The following is a 24,677-nucleotide window of genomic DNA, read 5'->3' as shown; positions in this document are numbered from 1 at the left end:
GTATTGCCTCAAGTCGTCGCTCATAAACGACGAACCCCTATCACTGTGAATATAACTGGGGTAGCCGAACAGGGTGAAAAGACTCCGCAGGGCCTTGATGACCGTGGCAGAGGACATGTCAGAACAGAGGATGGCAAAGGGGAATCGGGAGTATTCGTCAACAACGTTGAGGAAATACACATTCCGATCCGTTGAAGGGAGGGGCCCCTTGAAGTCGACACTCAGTCGTTCAAAAGGGCGAGTGGCTTTAATGAGATGTGCCCCGTCAGGCCGGTAGAAGTGTGGCTTGCACTCCGCACAGACCTGGCAGCTTCGAGTTATCGACCTGACATCCTCTATGGAATAGGGCAGATTCCGAGCCTTTACAAAATGGAAGAGCCGAGTGATCCCCGGATGGCAGAGATCATTGTGGAGGGCCTGTAGCCGGTCCTCCTGCACACTGGCACATGTTCCACGCGACAGGGCATCTGGGGACTCATTGAGCTTCCCCGGACGGTACATGATATCATAGTTGTAGGTGGAGAGTTCGATTCTCCACCTCAAGATTTTATCATTCTTAATTTTGCCCTTTAACGTGTTGTTGAACATAAAGGCCACGGACCTTTGGTCCGTGAGCAGGGTAAACCGTTTGCCAGCCAAATAATGGCGCCAATGCCGTACGGCCTCCACAATGGCCTGAGCCTCTTTCTCCACAGATGAGTGCCGAATTTCAGGGCCTTGGAGGGTGCGAGAGAAAAAGGCGACGGGCCTGCCCGCCTGGTTAAGTGTAACGGCCAGGGCGAAATCAGATGCATCACTCTCCACCTGAAAGGGGATGGACTCATCGACAGCGTGCATCGTGGCTTTCACGATGTCGGCTTTTATCCTTTCAAAGGCTAGGCGAGCCTCTGCTGTCAGGGGAAAAGAGGTAGATTTTATGAGCGGACGGGCTTTGTCCGCGTAATTGGGGATCCACTGTGCATAGTACGAGAAGAAGCCTAAGCATCTTCTCAGTGCTTTGATGCTAGTGGGTAGGGGAAGTTCAAGGAGGGGACGCATACGGTCTGGATCGGGGCCAATGACCCCGTTTTCCACCACGTATCCGAGGATTGCTAGGCGGTGCTTGCTGAATACGCACTTCTCCTTGTTATAGGTCAGGTTCAGGAGAGCCGCAGTGCGTAAAAACTTCTGGAGGTTGGCGTCGTGGTCCTGCTGGTCATGGCCGCAGATAGTGACGTTGTCCAGGTACGGGAAGGTAGCCCGTAGCCCGTTTTGGTCCACCATTCGGTCCATCTCACGCTGGAAGACTGAGACCCCATTAGTGACACCGAAAGGGACTCTTAAAAAGTGGTAGAGATGGCCATCCGCCTCAAAGGCCGTGTATTTGCGGTCCTCTGGGCGAATGGGGAGCTGGTGGTAGGCTGACTTCAAGTCGATGGTGGAGAACACCCGGTACTGCGCAATCTGGTTGACCATGTCAGATATGCGCGGGAGAGGATACGCGTCCAGCTGCATGTACCTATTAATGGTCCGACTGTAGTCTATGACCATCCAGGGCTTGTCTCCAGTGTTGACCACCATGACTTGTGCTCTCCATGGGCTAGTGCTAGGTTGAATGACCCCTTCCCTGAGGAGCCGCTGAACCTCAGATCTAATAAAGATCCGATCCTCAGCACTGTAACGCCTGCTTTTAGTCGCGATGGGCTTGCAGCCTGGCACGAGATTTTCGAATAGGGAAGGCAGGGTAATGTTGAGTGTTGAGAGGCTGCATGTGGAGCGCGCTGGACAATTTGGAGGCTGCTGTTCTCCCACTGAAAGTGGAGGGAGTGGCCCATCGTACTGCAGGGTCACACTCCTCAGGTGGACCATAAAGTCTAGCCCCAGGAGTACCGGAGCGCAAAGGTGCGGTAGCACGAGGAGCCTGAAGTTCTCGTAGACTGTGTCCCGCACCGTTAGAGTTACCACACAGCTCCCGAGAACGTGGACAGATCGGGACCTCGACACCATGGAGATTGTCTGCCCGACAGTTTGCACATGGAGAGCGCACCGTTTCACTGTATCCGGATGGATGAAACTCTCCGTGCTCCCGCTGTCAAACAGGCAATGCTCCAGGCGCCCGTTTACCTCTATGTCCATCATGGACTTGTCGAGTCTGTGAGGCTTGGCCTGGTCCAAGATGATTGACGCCACTGTTGGATCCCGAGCGTAACTGCAGGCAGTTGAAATAGCCGACGACGACGACCCCTGCTGGTCTCCTGCGACCGATGTCAACCAAAGTGGCTGTGCCCATGAATCGCACGGATGTTGAAAATGGCGGCACCCGCAGGTCGCACGTGGCTGGTGTCGTCGTCATAGGAAATGGCGGCGCCCGTGGATGGCATGCGGCTGAAGACATCGACGAGGCCAGAGACGAGGAGATGGATCCTGGAGAGTCGCTTGCAGCACTGCTGGGCCTGGAAGGGGTCTTCGCTCGGCACACCTTAGCATAGTGCCTTTTCTTTCCACAGGCGGAGCAAAACACCGCCCTGGCCGGACATCTTTGGCGAGGATGCTTCGCCAATCCGCAGAAGTAGCACTGTGGGCCTCCAGGAGCTGCCGCAGCCGTCAGGTCCGAAGTTGGAAGCATCATCGCGCAGTTCCGAGGAGTCGCCGAGTACAGCTGAGGCGGCGGCTGTGCTTGCCACGCTGTTCCCACGTGGTCGGTGGGTAGGCTTCGAGATTTCTGGAGACTGTCTCCAGTGCGTCGGCCAATTCTACCGTCTTAGCCAGGTCCAGGTTACCCTGCTCTAGCAGCCGCAGGCGGATATAGGAAGAGCCGATTCCAGTCACGAACGCGTCCCGAATGAGGTCGTTGGTGCATTGAGTAGCCGACACCGTCTTACAGTTGCAGGCTCTGGCTAGCTGTTGAAGTTCGCGCAGGTACTGTCCCGTAGTTTCGCCAGGCTGCCGCCTTCGAGTGGCTAATAGGTGACGAGCATGAATTTCGTTCGGCTGTTTATTATACAGCCCCTTGAGCAAGTCAATAGCGTCTTTATAATTTTGGGAATCGCGAATTGTTGCATACACAGTGTCGCTCACCCTGGCGTGGAGGACCCGCAATCTGTCGGCGTCGGACTGGACTGCTGCCGAGGCCTCTACGTAACCCTCGAAGCACTTTAACCAATGGTCGAAAGTGTTCGATGCCCCAGCGGCACGCGGATCCAAGGTTAGGTGATCGGGCTTTAGCATCTGCTCCATTTTCTTTGAACAAAATTTTCAGCAATTGTAGTGAATAAAATTGATGCGCGATTGATTCACACGGGAGGCTAGAACGTACCCGGGAATAAAGGCTTTTATTCACTACAAATAGGAGCACACTACTCAACAATATTATCCCAGACTAAAGACTACTAGGAAGTAGCAGTGACCTTTATACTCCTGTAAGAAGGCGGAGTCCTGGGCAGAGCCGAACGGAGTGTACCACATAAACAGTAATAACAGGTGGAACACCCAACAACCCTAACCCCAATAGCAACGAGAGTAACATATATACAAGTACCCATAGTGGTAACCATCTATGGTTCACCACACTGAGTGTGGGAGATTCATTTTGAAAATCCCACTGAAAAATCCAGCAGGATTTACTCTGGAGTCATAGAGGTTTACAGCATGGAAACAGGCCCTTCGGTCCAACTTGTCCATGCTTAGAATTATTTTTGGGAGAATGCTACCCCATAAGTCGGAACTGATTTTCCAACAGAACGAGTGGTATAAATGGGGGATTGGTTTCTGAACCAAGGCTGAGAATCACTCATGGGATACCCGCTGGTGTTAAATGCTCTCAACTCTTACCCTGTCGAGTCGCTAATGCCCCTGTTGGTGTCTGCACTCCTTTGCACAAGTTATTCGGTTAGTGTGAGGGAGATAATGAAACCGTCAATCGTTGTCAGTCATCTGTTTAACTTTGAACTTCTGCAAGTCTCAATCAATCAATCGAAAAGGTAGAGTCAAAATGGAGTGTCAATTTATAAACATTACAAGCTGCATTGGTCGTAACTCGATGTCAAAGTTCAGGACTGCCTGAAATTGTATTCAACTTCCCCTAGTATCTGTGGTGGGGTTTGAACTCACGTTTTGGGATTATTAATCCAGTAACACAAGCACTGCTAATTTACTCCTGTCCCTATCCAGCAACCTGGAGATATGGGCGCAGATATCAGGTAGAAACAGATGGGACTTGGCTGAAAATAAAGGCTTCTTTTGATTGGAGGCCTACAAAGTAAAAGTTGACCTCATGCTGTTTGAGAAACTCTTTCCCCTCACATTATACAAGTTCTCAAATGTACAAGAATGCTATTACACTTCAAGATCCAGCTATCTGTGCACAATCCAGATTCAAAAGCAGAGGAAAGGATAGTGTAATATGACAGTCCTGCTCTGGCTATCTTTCATATTCTTCCTATGGAATCACAGATCATTTACTGGAGGAGTATCTGCGGCATTGGGTAGCACACAAACCCCAAATTCTCCCAACACCCATTAAACCACGCACTCAACAAAAACAAAATACTACAACACTGGGAATCGGAAATAAAAACCGGGAATGCTCAAAATACTCAGCAAGTCAGACAGCAGCTGTGGAGAGAAATAAAGTTAACATTTCAGGTTGATGACCTTTCAACCTTCCAGTTCAGAAAAAAGGTAATTGGCTGAAATATTAACTATTTCTCTCTCTGCAGATGCTGCCTGACCTGCGGTATACTTTAAACGTTTCCTGGTTAAAGAGAATTTATATTTTGGGACTGCAGCTTTAAAGTTAAGGTACATTAAGGGGGTCATGTGACCTGCTCTGCAGTCTGCCTGACAGTAAGCTTGGGTGGCAGAGATCAAAGGAGAGCTAGATTGTCTCACTGAGAAGAAGGTGCAAGATATTCATGCCAACAGGAGCAGTCTCTGAGTTTACCATGAGTAGACCCTGAGTCTCAGAAAAGTGTTGTAGGTGTTGGGTTAGAAACAAGGAAAGTTGGCAAATTGGATCCAGAATTAGTTGAGTGGCAGGAAGCAGTGGGTGATGATCATGGTGTGTTTTTCTGACTGGAAGACTGTGTCCAGTGGGCTCCCTCAGGGATCAGTGTTGGGGCCCTTGCTATTTGTGGTTTATATAAATGATTTAGACTTTTTTGTAGGAGGGTTGATCAGGAAGTTCGCGGATGATATGAAAATTGGTGGTGTGGTAAGTAGTGAGGAGGAAAGCCTTACATTACAGGAGGATATTGATGGGCTGGTCAGATGGCCTGATCAGTAGCAAATGGAATTCAATCTGGATAAGTGTGTGGTGATGCACTTGGGCAGGACAAACAAGGCAAGGGAATACGTGATGCAGGACACTGGGGTGCAGCAAGGATCAGAGGGACCTTGGTGTGCATGTACACTGGTTCCTTAAGGTCGCAGGACAGATGGATAAATTGGTTAAGGAGGCTTATGGTGTACTTGCCATTATTAGCCGATGCATAGAGGTTATGCTGGCACTGTTGGTTAGGTCACAGGACAGAGGTGATGGCACTGGAAAGGGTGTAGAGGAGATTTACCAGGAAGTTGCCTGGGTTGTAAAGTTTTAATAATGAAGAGAAATTAGATAGACTGGGATTGATTCCTTGGGGCAGAAGGGACTGAAGGGGAGGAGAGACATGATTGAGATGTATAAAATTATGAGGGGCACAGATAGAATAGACAGGAAGAAACTTTTCCCTGTAGTGGAGGGATCAATGACTAGAGGGAATAGACTTATGGTAAGGGGCAGGAGGTTTAGAGGGGATATGAGGAAAAGCTTTTTCACCCAGAGGGTAGTGAGAGTCTGGAACTCTACCTGAAAGGGTGGTGGAGGCAGGAGCCTCACAACAATTAAGAAATATTTAGATGTACACTTGCGATGTCAAGACTTACAAGGCTAGGGGCCAAGTGTTGGAGAATGGGATTAGAATAGTTAGGTGGTTGATTTTGACTGGCGCAGATGCTATGGGCCAAAGGGTGTTTTCTGTGCCGTTGACCCCTATGATTAAAGGAGTTGGGATCAAAGATAGATAATCAGTATTTCTACCTAGATACAAGACTGATGTGTTTCACACTGCCATGGGGAAGAGGAAATCATATTTGAGATTAGGTTACGGGCTTCCCTATGAGCATCGCAGACAGAAAACAGTTGGGCTTGGGGTGGCCTGCAGCCATCTGAGAAGCAGAGAGAAAGACTCAGAGGCAGCCAGTTCTGCACCTGAAGCATAGAAAATACTCACTCCACTGTTCACCACACAGAGAGCTGATGAGAGCTTGCACTCAGACTGAGGTGACCACGTTCATGAGGATTTAAAGGGGGCTGGAAGATTCACCTAGCTTGAGCTAGTGTGAAGGAAGTTGCAGTCTAACCCTTGCAATAAAAGTCAGTCTCGGATTTGACATTACCCAGCTGGGAAAGTAATAAAGGAAGAAAATCCATTGGAGGCTGCAGGCAACTGTGGACTGTTTGCTATAAAGACAGTCATTCTGCAGAGAGTACAACATGTGGTAAGCATCAAGGAGAAATATATCTTTTTCTAATTTAAAATATAAATTGACTACAAAAAGAAAATACCAATTTTAGTCATTTATTACAATAAAAGTTTTCAAATGTAAATCTTGTCGATCATTCTTTCAGCTAATAACTGAGAGTTTGAATCTTTTTTTAAAGTTATCGGTCTCTGCTGAGTTCATAATAATACCACCAGTTAAGCAGACCCAAGACACTGCTCCACAATACGCTCGGGGTCTCAGATTGTAACTGGCTGGGAGCCCCGTTATGTTTGGGGTCTGGTACAAGGCACCTTTGGCAGAAATGCTAATTCTTTAAGTTACTCACCTTCGAGGAAATCGGAAGGGCCTTGGAGGTCTGAAAGAAAAGCACAGAAATAAGTAATGTTAAACCCAAATACTAAAATGTGCTCACTATTTAAAAAAAACACATCTCCCCACTTCTTTTCTCCATTCTTTCATGGGATGGTGGTTATTGGGGTCACAGCCAGTATTTGTTGTCCATCCCTAGTTGTCCTTGAGCTGAGTAGTTTGCCAGGGCAGTTAAGAGTGAAGCACATTGCTGTGGCTCTGGAGTCACATAGACCAGGTAAGGCTGACAGATTTCCTTTCCGAAAAGACATTAAAGCACCAGACAGGTTTTTACACAATCCATAATAGTTGTCATGGTCACCAACTTTATATTCAAGATTCATTTAAATTTAAATTCCATCAGATGCCGTGGTGGGATTACCAAAGCATTAGCCTGGGTCTCTGGATTACTAGTCCAGTGACATTACCACAAGATGACATCTCCCTTCAACTTCCCTGCCCTCCCCATGTTTTACCCAGGTAGAGAGGCTAGACCAACAATTTACACCCAGGCCCTCTGAAAGTTACCATTAGATGATGGTTGACAGTAATCCAATGGGAACTCTCTCTAATCTCCCTCCCTTCTTGTGGGAAGGTTCATGTGACATCTTCCCTTCTGTAATAGTACTTAACATTTGTGACTGCCAGATTGGCAATACAGTACTGGATAACCACAAATCAGATCTCTATTGCTCAAAACCAGTGTTCCAATATTACAACAACAACTTGCATTTATATAGCACATTTAACATAGTAACTGGTATCTTACCACCGCTCATGCCGGCAGCATTTTGCCATCCTGCCACAGTGAACGAAGATTTGGCTGGCCGCCAAATTCTCCGACCTCGTTGCAGTGGGAGCGTGGCATGAGAAGCAGGTTAGATCACGCCCAATGATCCTAAGGCAATTCCACAGAAGCAGTTATCAGACAGAAGTTGACACTGAGTCAAAGAGGTTGAAATTGAGGAGGTTTGTAAAGGAGGAGAGAGACTGATAGGTTCTGGGAGGGAGTTCCAGAACCAAATGGTAAAATGAAGGAAGCAAAGGTGAACAGGAAAGCATTATTGTCACACTGTCTGGTGGCTCTACGGACCAGGAGGCTCATCCCTGGTCTGTGTTGAATAGTTGCTCTGAGTTAGTTAGGGCTGAGAAAGGGGCTCCACATTGTTTGGATAAAGAGAGAAAGGGCAGATATAGATCTGATCAGGAGCATTGCGTCAAATAAGGAGAGGCTGGATAGACTGGGACTTTTTTCTCTGGAGCATAGGAGGCTGAGGGGTGACCTTATAGAGGTCTATAAAATAATGAAGGAAGATAGTCAATATCTTTTCCCAAAGGTAGGGGAGTCTAAAACTAGAGGGCATAGGTTTAAGGTGAGAGGGGAGAGATACAAAAGTGTCCAGAGGGGCAATTTCTTCACACACAGGGTGGTGAGGTAGTAGTAGAGGCGGGTACAATTTTGTCTTTTAAAAAGCATTTAGATAGTTACATGGATAAGATGGGTATAGAGGGAGATGGGCCAAATGCGGGCAATTGGGATTAGCTTAGGGGTTTAAAAAAAAAGGGCGGCATGGACAAGTTGGGCCGAAGGGCCTGTTTCCATGCTGTAAACCTCCATGACTCTAAATGAGAACAACGCACTGAAGGAAGCTCCTTGCCCTAAAATGTTAACTTTGTTTCTCTCTCCACAGATGCTGTTAGCCCTGCTGAGTGTTTCCAGCATTTTCCATTTTCATTTTGGATTGCAGGGATGTGCAGTTGGGGAAGTTAAAGTGTTCAGATTGAAGTTTCATAGTTTGGAAGTTAAATTGTGCGGAAGTTAAAGTGTTCAAATTAAAATGTCATGCTTTCTCTGTGCAGCAGTGGAAAATGTTTATCAGCTTACTGACCTTCAAAAGGAGCCAGTCTCTGCTATTTTGTGTAGGCCCATAACATTTTCCTTTTTCGGCCTTCACCAGAGGGTGAGCAAGACCAGATTTTTTCCATAACAAATACCAAAGGCAAGAAATGGGGATGTGCTATGCAAATAAAGGATTAGCAGAAGTCAATTTTTCATCGAATGAGAAAAGACGAAAAACGGGGATTTAATTGGCAAATGTGTGTGTGAATGAAAGATGTGAAAAATCTCTTGTTCCTGATTTGCTGTAATTGACTATAACGGCTGAGCTGTTTCTCTGTAATGTCAGAACTGCTCCAGCCATCCCAATTATTTGTGCGCAAGTAATTAAAGACCTTGCATTGGATGCATGGTGTCCAGCGCTGTTTGTGTTAAGTGTCGACCGAGTGTGCCTTAAGATTGCTGTTACCCAATGATCTCTGACACAGTATTTTGCTTGTATCGCAGTGGGAATGGGCTTGTTTTAGCAGAGAAACCTGGCAGTAACTGGAGAAAAAGTTTGGTATTTTTGGCCCCCCTCAGTAGGGTTACAGTTGCAGTTTGGGAATAGTGTAATTTACCATCTGTTTTTAGAAGCAGCAATAATTGTTAAATAAATTTCCAAGAGTCCCCAAATCCCCTGGTGTATGCTGTAACCTATGTTGAGACAATCTTTATCTCAGCTGTACAAACAGAGTGAATCAGCTGTTGATCGAGTCCCAGCTTGTCTAACAGGGAGACTGCTGCCTTTACCTTCCCAGTTTAAAAACCTGAGCGGCTGCAGATTTTACCCACTGCTGCTCACTACTGCAGCACTGAAACTTGAAGCAGACCTACTGGTGGCTGGCTGGCTCCACTGCCTTAAAGAGTGTGTGTGGACTGGCAGAAATATACTAAACCTGTAAACGTTTGCATATGAATGCTGCGTGATGTATTACAAGGGTGAGGCCAACTGGTACACTGCACTTGGAACTTGGAACTGAGCCCTATACTTGTGCAATGGAGATTAAAACAGACATTCCAATTTCCACTCTCATTTCCCACTTCCCACGAAACATAGAATCAGAGAATCCCTACAGTGCAGGAGGAGGCCATTTGGCCCATCGAGTCTGCACCGACCACAATCGCACCCAGCCCCTATCCCCGTAACCCCATGGAATTACCCTGCTAATCCCCTTAACCTACACATCTTGGGACACTAAGGGGCAATTTAGCATGGCCAATCAACCTAACCCTCACATCTTTGGAGCATGGGAGGAAACCAGAACACCTGGAGGAAACCTACGCAGGCAAGGGGAGAACATGTAAACTCTACATAGACAGTCACCCGAGGCCGGAATTGAACCAGGGTCCCTGGCGCTGTGGGGCAGCAGTGCTAACCACTGTGCCGCCCCATGTCCTCCTGCTACAGCTTCATACTGGATCCACAGGCAGCCCTCGAGGTATATTGTGTTCGTATGTAGCTATTCCACTATGTAAGGAGACCCCCAATTCTTATTCTCTCTCTCCATGGCCAGAGTCACTGAATAGCCGTCAGGGCCTGGAATTCAGGTTCCTTTTCGTTTACAGAATCCAGGAGTGTTGCAGCATCCAAAAGCAGCCAACTCTCAATCATACTAGTACTATTTTCCCCTGTTCTCTCTTTCCTCCACTCCACCTGCAGCCAGGAAGCTCACCCTTACAACCCTTTACAACAATTGAAGATGGTTTCATGGCCACCGTTATTGAGGCTAGCTTCATATTCCAGATTTATTAATGACATTTTTAAAATTCCACCAGCTGCTGTGGGATTTGAACTCATTTCCCCAGGGCACAGCCTGGGCCTCTGGATTACTAGTTCAGTGACATTACCGATATGCCATTGGCTCCCCATTTCTTCTCCATCTTCCTGTCTTTTCCCTTCTCTGCAGAATTGGAAGGGGTATACCTGCATTCTGGGTCAGACAGCAAGCTCTAGGAGCTGCCCAGACTGAAAGTGAAGACACAAGTACAGCACCCTCTGATCAGAGAACCCCTCTACACGGTGATAGTACTCACCAGAAACCCAGCCACAAAGACTTCAGGGGTTGTCGCTCCGATGCCTGTAACTTGTTCTCCCTCATTGTTGGCGTCTAGAGAACTCTGGCTGTGGGACACGCTGTTTGCCCTCGAGCACAACATTCCACTGGAAATGGGTACCAAATTCTACTACCTGGGGACCGTTCTGACAGATACACACACAGGGACAGCAACTACCACCTTTGGCTGACTCATGAAAAAACAGGCTTTGGACAAAGGTGCTGGCTTCTGAGGCCTGTTTTCTTGGCACCATGCTGCAGGGTTGCGAAACATGGATAACTTACAGCTACTAAGAAAGGAAATGCAACAATTTCCATCTTCACACCTTCTCATTGAAAAACAAAATCATGCGTACAAAAGTTCTTTCAAAAAGCAAATCTTCTGTGCCCGCTAGCACTCATTAAGCAGAGGCAACTTTGCTAGCTCAGGCATGTCTGCAGAATGGAGGACAGATGCATTCCTCAGCATATGTTGTATGGGGAGGTAGCTGGAGCGAGAAGACCAGTCAGATGCCTAAAGCTCTGGTTTAAGGGTGCTTGCAAGTGCGACACACAGGCCCTAAATATTGATTTCCACACAGGGGAGACACTAGCCAACACCGGGGAGACACTAGCCAACACCAGAGAGACATCGCGGCATTATCTGTGGCATGTGTCACCATGACAATCGCTGCCTACAGCAGCTTGGCAACACCCACAATACGTGATAAACATCTCATATTTTGCACTTGTGGCAGAACTTGCCTCTTACAAGTTAGATTCTTCAACCATCAGAAATGAACCGTGTGAAATGATCCCATCACCAGTGGATTTGCTGCATGTTTATCATCTTAAGGTGGCACAGTGGCACAGTGGTTAGCACTACTGCCTCACAGCGCCAGGGACATGGGTTCAATTCCAGCCTTGGGTACTGTCTGTGTGGAGTTTGCACGTTCTCCCCGTGTCTGCGTGGGTTTCCTCCGGGTGCTCCGGTTTCCTCCCATAGTCCAAAGATGTGCAGGTTAGGTGGATTGGCCATGTTAAATTGCCTCTTAGTGTCACAAGATGTGTAGGTTAGGGGGATTAACAGAGTAAATATGTGAGGTGATGGGGATAAGTCCTGAGTAAGATGCTCTGTTGAAGAGTCAGTGCAGACTTGATGGGCTGAATGGTCTCCTTCTACACTTCAGGGTTCCTACGATTGGTGTAGATGGAAGGATGCTGCCCAACAGTCCAGATATGATCTAACCAGGTCCAACAAAACGTCCTCTCTTTTATATTCTAGCTCTCGATTCCATTGTCTTTTGCATTACTTTTTGCACCATGACTATATTTTATTGGGTTGTGTGCAGGGATCTCTGAATCTCTGGACCTGTAAAGTTAGTAAGGTGCCCAGTCCAGGAGTTCAGAGAAACAATTGTGTAACAACTGTTATGAAAGCTGTACAGGGAGCTGACTCCCTCTCTGAGGCTAACTCCACATACGCCACTGCCTGCTATCCACAAGATTCTGCTTTAGGCATTACCTTAGAATTAGAGCTAGGCTATTCAGGAGTGTCGTCAGGAAGCATCATACAAAGGGTAGTGTAAATTGGAACTCACTCCCCACCTAAAGGCTGGAATCAACTGAAAACGCCAAAATAATATGAATCGATTTTTGTTAGGTCAGAGTACTAAGGGTTACAGCTGGAGTTAAGATACAGATCAGTGAGGGATTCTGTGTGTGTGTCACTGTTTGTTTCAGTCCATGCAAGACTTCATTTTAAGATATTTCTGCCGATGCACAGAGTTAAATGCCAGTGTGTAAGGGTTAACTAACTCTGCTAAGCTGACCAATTGCGGCTAGCTTGACTACATGTAGAATCAGAAGGCATGCTGGGTTAGCTAAAAATTGACTGCATTCCTGAAGGGTACACAATGCAGGTGAACAATGAATTTCTCATAACAACAGCTGCAAGGGTTGTTTTTCTAGACAGAGACAGCATGTGAAAAACACTTAAAATAACAAGGTAAGGGTTGAAATATATTTTGATTTTAGAGTGTTCAAGTTCAGCTTAGTTCTCAGATACCGTTCATCTCAGTACATGTTTTTTTTCCAGGGTCTGGATTAGAAGCCAGTCTCTAAGTTCGCTTTCTTTTTGCTTCTGTCATGTTAATTTTTTTAAGTTCTGTTCCATAAAAGAAAACCATTTTAAAACTCATACCAGTGCAGTCCCCTCGGTCTCTTCAAACAAATGAATGGACCCAACAATCAGCTATGATCTAACTGAATGGCAGAACAAGCTTGAGGAATTCTGAGTTAAGCAGGCAGTGACCATTAAGACAGAGCAGGGACTGGCACTCGGTTCCTGTGTCAAGGAAGTGGGCAAGTGGTGGTAGTTAACAAAGTGAACATGATCACAACAAGCTAGTCCTCACTGCTGACTATCTGGCTGGGAGTAAGTTGTGCGTCTCCACACTCAGCTGCAGAGTTATACAGTCAACAAGGACCAAAGGGATTCAAACAGAAAGGAGGAGGTGGAAGCTTCATCAAACAAAGATGCCATAAAACTACAAGCCACCCAGAAATAGGGGCTTCATTAAAATAGAAAAAATGCTGTAATTGAGAACAGATGGAGCTGTGAATAAAGAAAGATCGCAAAGGGACGAGACCACAATTGACACATCCATTTAAATCTTCAATATAACTTTTATTATTCCAATTATTCACACTGCCTGTGGGATCTTGCTGCACATAAATTGACTGCTGCATTTCCGACACTGCAATAATGTCTGCATTTCAAAGTATAATACTATACTGGCTGTACTGGCTCTATATAAATCCTTTCTTTTTGTATAACGACTATACCTAATGAGATGGAACACAGGCATAGACGAGGGATGGTGGAAGGTGTAAAGCTCTCAACTTCAGGCTTATTTCTGATACTTGCTATCTGATGCAGTAAGAAGTCTCACAACACCAGGTTAAAGTCCAACAGGTTTATTTGGTAGCACGAGCTTTCGGAGTGTTCCTCCTTCCTCAGGTGAGTCACCTGATGAAGGAGCAGCACTCCGAAAGCTCATGCTACCTGGTGTTGTGAGACTTCTGACTGTGTCCACTCCAGTCCAATGCCGGCATCTCCACATCATTGCTATCAGATGGTAGCAGTGGCTCACTTATAGCATCTTTATTACTGCTCAAGCAAGGTAGCGGTTGAATCTGGGGTCTTCCTCAGCAGAACAATTTGTGGATGTATTTATCATTGGTTTAATATACAGCAGCAATGCAATGGAGAAGCTAGTTAGAAAACTGGCTATGGGGCTTAGTAAATCTGGAGAGTTTGCTTGAAGGGTGCCTGAGACCACGTACCGAGGCTTGAGCATTAGACGGAACTCAAGATAGAAGCAACAGGAGAACCATAGAGGTTTATAGGACACAAGAACATTCAGCCCATCCTGTTTATGCTAACCCTTCAGAGGGAGTCAGGGCAATGGAGGCTGTGCTTAAGAGTTGTGCATTCAATACAAAAGGGGAAGTTGAGCCATCCTCTTTAGCCGGAGGCTGAAGATATTTCAAAGTGCCTTGCTGCCAATTTAAGTATTTTTGAAGTGTAATCACTGTTGTAATCTAGGAAATGTGCTTTCAATTTGTGTACAGGAAGATCCCACTATTGGCAATATGCTATATTTGAAAGGCAGACTCCGAATCTGGGCCTCCAGAACACACAGCAAGTCAGTAAATTATTTTTAAAAACAGAACAGGACGTTTTCGCCAGGGTACTCCCCATTAGCAGACCATAACTGGAGATTATAGGATTATGTTAAAGTTTTCTGCCTTGACCCCAGAAGCCTGTGCAAGTCACGCCAAGCCCTGCAGTCTGTGCAGATCTTAACATTAACCAAAAACAAGGACAGATTTATTTTCTGACAGACAAACACAGTTGTGTCCAGCACAATTAGTGCAATTTAAATGGTCTGAGAAGGAAGGTGGACTACATAAGTATAGCTATCAAATCTCCTCAGGCACTTTCACCCCGTCCTGGGGTTTATGTTTCAAAACATACCTTACGAATACTGTGAAATATGGCAGTGACTTCAAAGCGGCTGTTTAATTGATGGAGCTATCTGAGCTATGCAATAATGAGCAAGTGAATCACAGTGATTGATTGTTTCAGACAAGTGGGTGAATGCCGCCAGGAAGAGCAGGTACAGCTGCTGCCTCACTCGCACAGCTGTCTCAGCATGTGCCAGTTTTAACCACTGCGCCAAACACATCAAGGGATAGGCACATCCACTCTCCACCTCTCCGAGACAACGACATGGAGAGCAATGGACCTTAATAAGGCCATGGGATACTGCACTTTCTCCATGTCCCTCAGAAGACACATTGTTCTACTGAGGTGTGGATCTCAATTCTTATTGGGGAGGGGAGAGAAGAGGGCAGTGGGAGTGGCTGTAGGGAGGTAGAAAACAAACCTAACAAAGATATCAGAGTTGCTTCAAGGCATTGGTCTCAGTTTCGAGAAACTCCTGTACATTGTGAAACACGGGGTTCCAGAGAGTTCATGTTAAGACATGCCCAGATACACTCTGTAAACACTCACACATTCTCAGAGACCCCCTGTAAATAAATACAGGCACACGTCCAGGCGCCACTGTAAATCCTGACCCACTCCCAGATACGCACTGTAAATACTGACCCACTCCCGGACACCCACTGTAAATACTGACCCACTCCCGGATACCCACTGTAAATCCTGACCCACTCCCGGATACCCACTGTAAATACTGACCCACTCCCGGATACCCACTGTAAATACTGACCCACTCCCGGATACCCACTGTAAATCCTGACCCACTCCCGGATACCCACTGTAAATACTGACACACTCCCGGATACCCACTGTAAATCCTGACCCACTCCCGGACACCCACTGTAAATACTGACCCATTCCCAGATACACACTGTAAATACTGACCCACTCCCGGACACCCACTGTAAATACTGACCCACTCCCGGAGACCCACTGTAAATACTGACCCACTCCCAGAAACCCGCTGTAAATACTGACCCACTCTTGGACACCCACTGTAAATACTGACCCACTCCCGGACACCCACTGTAAATACTGACTCACTCCCGGAGACCCCCGGAAAAAAATACAGACACACGTCCAGGCGCCACTGTACATACTGACCCACTCCCGGACACCCACTGTAAATACTGACCCATTCCCAGATACGCACTGTAAATACTGACCCACTCCCGGACACCCACTGTAAATACTGACCCACTCCCGGACACCCACTGTAAATACTGACCCATTCCCAGATACGCACTGTAAATACTGACCCACTCCCGGACACCCACTGTAAATACTGACCCACTCCCGGACACCCACTGTAAATACTGACCCACTCCCAGATACCCACTGTAAATACTGACCCACTCCCAGATACCCACTGTAAATACTGACCCACTCCCGGACACCCACTGTAATTACTGACCCACTCCCAGATACCCACTGTAAATACTGACCCACTCCCGGACACCCACTGTAAATACTGACCCACTCCCAGATACCCACTGTAAATACTGACCCACTCCCAGATACCCACTGTAAATACTGACCCACTCCCAGATACCCACTGTAAATACTGACCCACTCCCGGACACCCACTGTAAATACTGACCCACTCCCAGATACCCGCTGTAAATACTGACCCACTCCCAGATACCCGCTGTAAATACTGACCCACTCCCGGATACCCGCTGTAAATACTGACCCACTGCCGGATACCCACTGTAAATACTGACCCACTCCCGGACACCCACTGTAAATACTGACCCACTCCCAGATACCCACTGTAAATACTGACCCACTCCCGGACACCCACTGTAAATACTGACCCACTCCCAGATACCCACTGTAAATACTGACCCACTCCCGGACACCCACTGTAAATACTGACCCACTCCCAGATACCCACTGTAAATACTGACCCACTCCCGGACACCCACTGTAAATACTGACCCACTCCCGGACACCCACTGTAAATACTGACCCACTCCCGGATACCCACTGTAAATACTGACCCACTCCCAGATACCCACTGTAAATACTGACCCACTCCCGGACACCCACTGTAAATACTGACCCACTCCCGGACACCCACTGTAAATACTGACCCACTCCCGGACACCCACTGTAAATACTGACCCACTCCCGGACACCCACTGTAAATACTGACCCACTCCCGGACACCCACTGTAAATACTGACCCACTCCCGGACACCCACTGTAAATACTGACCCACTCCCGGACACCCACTGTAAATACTGACCCACTCCCGGACACCCACTGTAAATACTGACCCATTCCCGGACACCCACTGTAAATACTGACCCACTCCCGGACACCCACTGTAAATCCTGACCCACTCCCGGATACCTACTGTAAATACTGACCCACTCCCGGACACCCACTGTAAATCCTGACCCACTCCCGGATACCTACTGTAAATACTGATCCACTCCCGGACACCCACTGTAAATACTGACCCATTCCTGGATACCCACTGTAAATACTGACCCACTCCCGGGATACCCACTGTAAATACTGACCCACTCCCGGACACCCACTGTAAATACTGACCCATTCCCGGATACCCACTGTAAATCCGGACCCATTCCTGGATACCCACTGTAAATACTGACCCACTCCCGGACACCCACTGTAAATACTGACCCGCTCCCGGACACCCACTGTAAATACTGACCCACTCCCGGTCACCCACTGTAAATCCTGACCCATTCCTGGATACCCACTGTAAATACTGACCCACTCCCGGACACCCACTGTAAATACTGACCCACTCCCGGACACCCACTGTAAATACTGACCCACTCCCGGACACCCACTGTAAATACTGACCCACTCCCGGATACACACTGTAAATACTGACCCACTCCCGGATACCCACTGTAAATCCTGACCCACTCCCGGACACCCACTGTAAATACTGACCCATTCCCGGATACCCACTGTAAATCCTGACCCATTCCCGGATACCCACTGTAAATGCTGACCCATTCCCGGATACCCACTGTAAATCCTGACCCATTCCCGGATACCCACTGTAAATCCTGACCCACTCCCGGATACCCACTGTAAATCCTGACCCACTCCCGGACACCCACTGTAAATACTGACCCATTCCCGGACACCCACTGTAAATCCTGACCCACTCCCGGAGACCCACTGTAAATACTGATCCAGTCCCGGATACCCACTGTAAATACTGACCCACTCCCGGATACCCACTGTAAATACTGACCCACTCCCGGATACCCACGGTAAATACTGACCCACTCCTGGAGTCTCTCAGGAAGTGGTCAGATGTCATGTTGGTCAAGAAATCGGTTTGTATAAAACACGAGCAAGAGAAACATTATCCGTACTTAACTTTGTGAATCCACTTCCTCTTCTATTCTGTCATGGTGAATGAGAAGACTAGCTTTTTCAATGCCTCTTGTGATTTCTTCCCAGAACACGGTGCAGAAGGAGGCCATTCAGCCTATCGGCCCCATGCTGGCTCTTTAAAGAGCTACTCTCTTAGCCTTAGGCACCTACTCTTTCCCCAAAGTTCAGAAATCTTCCCTTTTCAAGTATTTATCCACTACCTGTTTGAATCTTATTTTTAAATCTGCTTCTGTTGCCCTTTCAGGCAGTGCATTCCAGATCATAACTTGCTATGTTTTAAAACAAACTCCCTCACCTCCCATCTGTCATTTCTGACAATTATATTAATGGTAATAAGGCAACAACCTGAAATGGACTCATCACCGCTGCGATCATGACCAATCCTCTGTTGGACTCGGGACTTAAGTCACTGTTGGACAAAGGTGGAAGATCTGCCTCATCAGGCATCTCCTCCAGAGCCTTCAACATGTCATTGATGAAGACGAACATCTCGCCAAGGCCATCCCCACACCCCCACTTCTTGCCTTCAAACAACCGCACAACCTCAAACAGACCATTGTCCGCAGCAAACTACCCAGCCTTCAGGAGAACAGTGACCAAGACACCACACAACCCTGCCACAGCAACCTCTGCAAGACGTGCCGGATCATCGACACAGATGCCATCATCTCACGTGAGAACACCATCCACCAGGTACACGGTACATACTCTTGCAACTCTGCCAACGTTGTCTACCTGATACGCTGCAAGAAAGGATGTCCCGAGGCATGGTACATTGGGGAAACTATGCAGACGCTGCGACAACGGATGAATGAACACCGCTCGACAATCACCAGGCAAGACTGTTCTCTTCCTGTTGGGGAGCACTTCAGCGGTCACGGGCATTCGGCCTCTGATATTCGGGTAAGCGTTCTCCAAGGCGGCCTTCGCGACACACGACAGCGCAGAGTCGCTGAGCAGAAACTGATAGCCAAGTTCCGCACACACAAGGACGGCCTCAACCGGGATACTGGGTTTATGTCACACTATTTGTAACTCCCACAGTTGCGTGGACCTGCAGAGTTTCACTGGCTGTCTTGTCTGGAGACAATACACATCTTTTTAGCCTGTCTTGATGCTCTCTCCACTCCCATTGTTTTGTTTCTTAAAGACTGGATTAGTTGTAAGTATTCGCATTCCAACCATTATTCATGTAAATTGAGTCTGTGTCTTTATAAGTTCTGTTTGTGAACAGAATTCCCACTCACCTGAAGAAGGGGCTTAGAGCCTCGAAAGCTTGTGTGGCTTTTGCTACCAAATAAACCTGTTGGACTTTAACCTGGTGTTGTTAAACTTCTTACTGTGTTTACCCCAGTCCAACGCCGGCATCTCCACATCATCAGGGATCCCCAGCAATCCATGAATAATGCCTGTGAATGAGGTATGAGATAGCTGGTGGCCATGAAACTGCACCCCAGGGAACAAGGTTGGCAAGCACAAAAGAAGAACCTCTTGCAAGAGAAAAATGATGTGGGCAAAAATAAATAGTTCAGCATTACCCTGTCTAAAACTGATTGATTACAAATCTATAAAGCATAGGACAAGGTCTTTGTTTGAATTCCAATGTATAATGTTGTTATGCATGTGCACAATGTATAAAGTTTGAGGCCAGTTCCTACTCAATTTCTCAGAGCTGAGACCACCCTGGTCAATTTAAAATCATTGTGGAAGGTTCGATCAAAGCTGCAAAGTGGTAAAGGGAACAGCAGAAAATCAATGCTACCTTTAATATTCACATACCATAGATTGTGATGTATAAGTCAAACCTGGAAGTCTTGAGAAATCCTTCCAAAAACAGGACTTACACACCAAGTATAAAATGTTAATCACCGGTGTTGGAGTGGGTGATTGCCATTTTGAAGTGTGATTTTTAAAAAATCGGTAATTCAAATTACATCAACGTGACATGTTTTATTGAATGAAGTAATTCTACAAGAATATGTTTAACCACAAATCAAAATGCCTTAAAAACTGTCAAAATCATTGTCCTCGGCATCTGATGCGAAGAGTTAATCAAATTCATTCATAACAAAACCACACAAACCATCAAACAAGATATGCATATTTCCACAGAAGGTACACATCCAAAGGTTGAACGAGGGATGTTAGACCCCCTGATATAACTGCAATTTGGGTATTATTTCACAGAAGAAATCATAGAAATCATAGAAACCCTACAGTGCAGAAGGAGGCCATTCGGCCCATCGAGTCTGCACCGACCACAATCCCACCCAGGCCCTATCCCCAGATATTTACCCGCTAATCCCTCTAACCTACGCATCCCAGGACTCTAAGGGGCAATTTTTAACCTGGCCAATCAACCTAACCCGCACATCTTTGGACTGTGGGAGGAAACCAGAGCACCCGGAGGAAACCCACGCAGACATGAGGAGAATGTGCAAACTCCACACAGACAGTGACCCGAGCCGGGAATCGAACCCGGGACCCTGGAGCTGTGAAGCAGCAGCACTAACCACTGTGCTACCGTGCTTCTTGATCTGTATATGGGATCTGAACATGACTCACCCCAATAAGTCCTTTGCATAGGCACCTATTCTATATGTTATCAATCCACACCTTCACTCCATCCTCGTCCATCCAACCATGGGCATGTATAATGATTCCTGTAGGAACTTGATTTTTGCTATGGTTTTACATTAGAAAATTACCACAAGTTTTAATTGTGTTTTGTTAGCCATGCAGGCTAATACCAATGCAAATCCTGTCTTCTCAAGTCCTCTGGTTTTCATTAGAACTGCTTTTGAAACTTTTAACTCCGCAGTTTGGATGTTGGGCAGATTGGAATTTCTGTGTTGCCAATGTGACGATGTTTTTGCTGCTGTCTAAGGATGAATTATTGGGAACCGGTCATTTTGATGTTGACGGCTTTTGGTAATTTCTGAGTGATCTTGGCCTTCTGATCTAACAGTAAACATTTTCCTTCCATAAAGCAGCTACACGAGTGTTGCTCTGAAATCTTTACTGAGCTCGGGGTTTGATTTGGCCCATTTAAGTGCACGTGTATATACGCATTGTATTTCTGGTGACAATGTAGATATTCTGACTATTTTCAAGGGCCGGTTCCGAGACATGCTTTTCTACTTGCTGGTCCCTATTCTCATGGTCTTGGACATCTTCTCCAGGACGGATTTCTTATTCCTCTTCAGCTTTTCACTGAATTCCGTTGCAACAGCACGGAACCACAAAATCAGGATGGTGCAGAAAGAAGCCGATTATCTGACCCTGCACTGACTCTCTGAATGCAAACTCATCTTGTACCATTCCCCCCACCTACTGCCCGTAACCCTGCACATTCTTCTTTTTCAGATAACAGTTTAGTTCCCTTTTAAATGCTTCATTTGAACCTGTCGCCACCACAATCTCAGGCAGTGCATTCCAAATCCTTACCACCTGCTGTGTAAAAACGCTTCCCCCATATCATATTTGACAAGTTATCAAACTTTACAATCTTTAGCTTGAAACCAGCTTTCTACTTCACATGGTTTTAGACCCATTTTGGTTTGTCATTCGCCACATGCAGGCTGCGGGGTCAGCATCTTAAACTCCTGTACATCTTCTTGCCAATATGCACCATAGAAAGCATTCTTCCTGGTTGTATCACAGCTTGGTATGGCTCCTGCTCCATGGCTAATAGAGCTAACCCTACACATCTTAGGACCCTGGGAGGAAATCGGAGTATCTGGAGGAAATCCATGCAGACATGGGGAGAACGAGCCCCAAACTTAGCACAAATCAGGAGAATAGCTCATATTGATGCTACGTCACATTCACCGCTGCTTTCCTCTTCCACAGTGATATCGGGCAAGGATAGGATTGAGCCTGTTTGCAATGAGCTTTTTAATGCCTATTGTCTAACCTCACACGTGAACGATGGACACTTTATAGAATCATGCAGTACGGAATGAGACTATTTGGTCCATCATGCCTGTACTGGTACTTTGGAAAGATACAGGAGCCAAACTGAACAACAATTAACCAGTATTTTTAGAGAGGAGGGGAGAACAAAACCAAACGTGTACTTTGTGTCATTCTGTAGGAGCTTTGTTTCAATTCAACAATTATTCAAATCAAATGAATGGACTATTTTCAGCTTTATAAGAACTTTATCCACAGAGTCATTTAGAACTTAAGGGATGGTTGATACACAAATGGAAAACTTGTAAAAATGTACGGTGTACAAACTGCACAAAATGTTAATCTAATAAAAAGAGGTCACTGCTACACTAACACTAGATGTCAACACAACAAGGTGCTGGAGGAGCAGGAATACCTGACTTTAGTAACTACACTAAAAGGGAAAAAACCCAGGACTCCGACTGCAAAACGAACTTTTGGCCATACCCAGTGGTTACAGTGACTAGATTTTCTGGCATTAGAGCACCTTATACATTATTCATGACATGTTAAAAAGCATACTTGACCTCAGCGTTATAAACATATACAAAGCACAAAAACGAGGAAGCTATGCTGAATAATTATAAGTCACTGGTTAGGCTCCAGCTGCAGTAGTGTGTCCAATTCTGGGCACCACACTTTAGGGAGGAAAACCTTGTATGGGGTGCAAAGATTATTAATATGATACCAAGAATGAAGGACTCCAGTTATGCAGAGAGACTGGTGAAGCTGGAGTTGTTCTCCATTGAGAAGGAAAGGTTAAAGGGCGATTTAACAGAAGTGTCCAAAATCATGAGGGGTTTTAATAAAATAAATGGGGAGACGTTGTTTCTAGTGGCAGCAGAGTCAGCAAGCAGAGTCCACAGATTTATGTTAATTGGTAAAAGAGCCAGAGGGGGATAATGAAAATTTTGTGTATACACAGTAAGATGTTATCAGTAGCAGACGACTTTCAAAAGGGGGATAAATACTTGAAGGGGAAAATTGCCAAGCTCTGGGGAAAAAGCAGTTGGATAAAGAGCTGGCACAGAAATGATGGACTGAGTGACCTCGAGTGCTGCGTGGCTCTATGACGATACAATATAATATTCTATCCTTATAAAAGACCAAATCCTCTGATTAAACATGAGCAATGTAATGAAAATCTATTGAAACGTATAAAGTGTATTAAATGTGCTGTCCATCACTGCACTAACCTCTCCATCTGGACTTCTTCAACCCTGACAGTGGACTACAAATGATTAGATACAAGTAACCGAACGTTTGCCAGCTTCATAATCCTTGGATTGGCTAGAGTTGGAGATTAGGTGCAATCCCCCAGATTCCAAGCTCCTACACGGCATTCGGGTGTCCTGAGCTAACTGCAACTGGCAGATTAAAAACATCATCTCCTTCTTGACCCGATGACTCATCTTCTAATCACGAATACTAATCCTGATTTATTACATCTTCTGTGCTTTTCATCCTTTCTGGCATTTTGTTCTCAGGGCCTCTGCCTTTTCCCTAGGTTCCTTAAGAAAGAAAATCAGACATTGCTGACCAGTTTATCATCCGGAGCTCTCTCCAAGTTTTCAACAGTTGTGCTTAAGCCACTTTCAGTGCTGTATTAATGCTGGTTCAGCATTAAATTATGCCAGATTTCCTAGTAGGCCCCAGTTCAAAACTATCAAGGCCTTATATTTATGAAAACTAGCACAGTGGGGAAACTAACTCTGATTGCTGTTATTCCTGGAAGATGGTCACTCACTTCCAAGCATCCCATTTAGTCAATCAGATGTTTACAACTATTAAGCAAGTGGTCAAAGAAAGTGCATAATTTACAATATTTTTAATGCGAGGTGAATCTGACTGCCCGTGATGTAAAGATTTGACTGAGTGTGACATCAAGGAGCACAAGCAAAACTGAACTCAATGGGAACTGGGGGAAACTCTCCATTGGTTAGAGTCACACCACAGAAAGGAAGATGGTTGTGCTTGTGGGGGGAGGCCATGGGCTAGTGGTATTAACGCTAGACTATGAATCAGAAACTCAGCTAATGTTCTGGGGACTCGGGTTCGAATCCTGTCACGGAGATGGCGGAATTTGAATGCAGTAAAATAAATTTGGAATTAAGAATCTACTGATGACCATGAAACCATTGTCGTTTGTCAGAAAAATCCATCTGGTTCACTAATGTCCTATAGGAAGAAAATCTGCCGTCCTTACCTGGTCTGGCCTACATGCGACTCCAGAGCCACAGCAATGTGGTTGACTCCCAACTAGGGATGGGCAATAAATACTGACCAGCCGGGGATGCCCATATGCCACGAATGGATAAAAAAAGATATTGACTTTCATGATCAAGCATGATCATAATAATGACGGAGCAGGTTCGAAGGGCTGAATGGCCTACTCCTGTTTCTATTTTCTATGTATGTTTCTATTGTTGTTGACCCATCATCTCAGTCCCAGGACATCACTGCAGGACTTCCTCTGATT

The 24,677-nt window shown here is 46.2% G+C and overlaps 1 protein-coding gene across 10 annotated transcripts in view; it reads right to left on the bottom strand.

Annotated features, from left to right (window-relative positions):
- disp1 (dispatched homolog 1 (Drosophila)) overlaps positions 1-24,677 on the bottom strand; it is a 390,670-nt gene that overhangs the window by 23,173 nt on the left and 342,820 nt on the right. For all 10 annotated transcript variants that reach the window (XM_078212185.1, XM_078212187.1, XM_078212182.1 and 7 more), the window contains one exon: positions 6,848-6,877. In XM_078212185.1, coding sequence (XP_078068311.1) covers positions 6,848-6,877 — 30 coding nt within the window. The remainder of the gene's footprint in view (positions 1-6,847; positions 6,878-24,677) is intronic.

This window comes from Mustelus asterias, chromosome 5, assembly GCF_964213995.1.
Source record: "Mustelus asterias chromosome 5, sMusAst1.hap1.1, whole genome shotgun sequence".
Classification (NCBI taxonomy): Eukaryota; Metazoa; Chordata; class Chondrichthyes; order Carcharhiniformes; family Triakidae; genus Mustelus; species Mustelus asterias.
The sequence above is the reverse complement of the archived record's forward strand: the minus strand, read 5'-3'. Positions and strand labels throughout refer to the sequence as shown.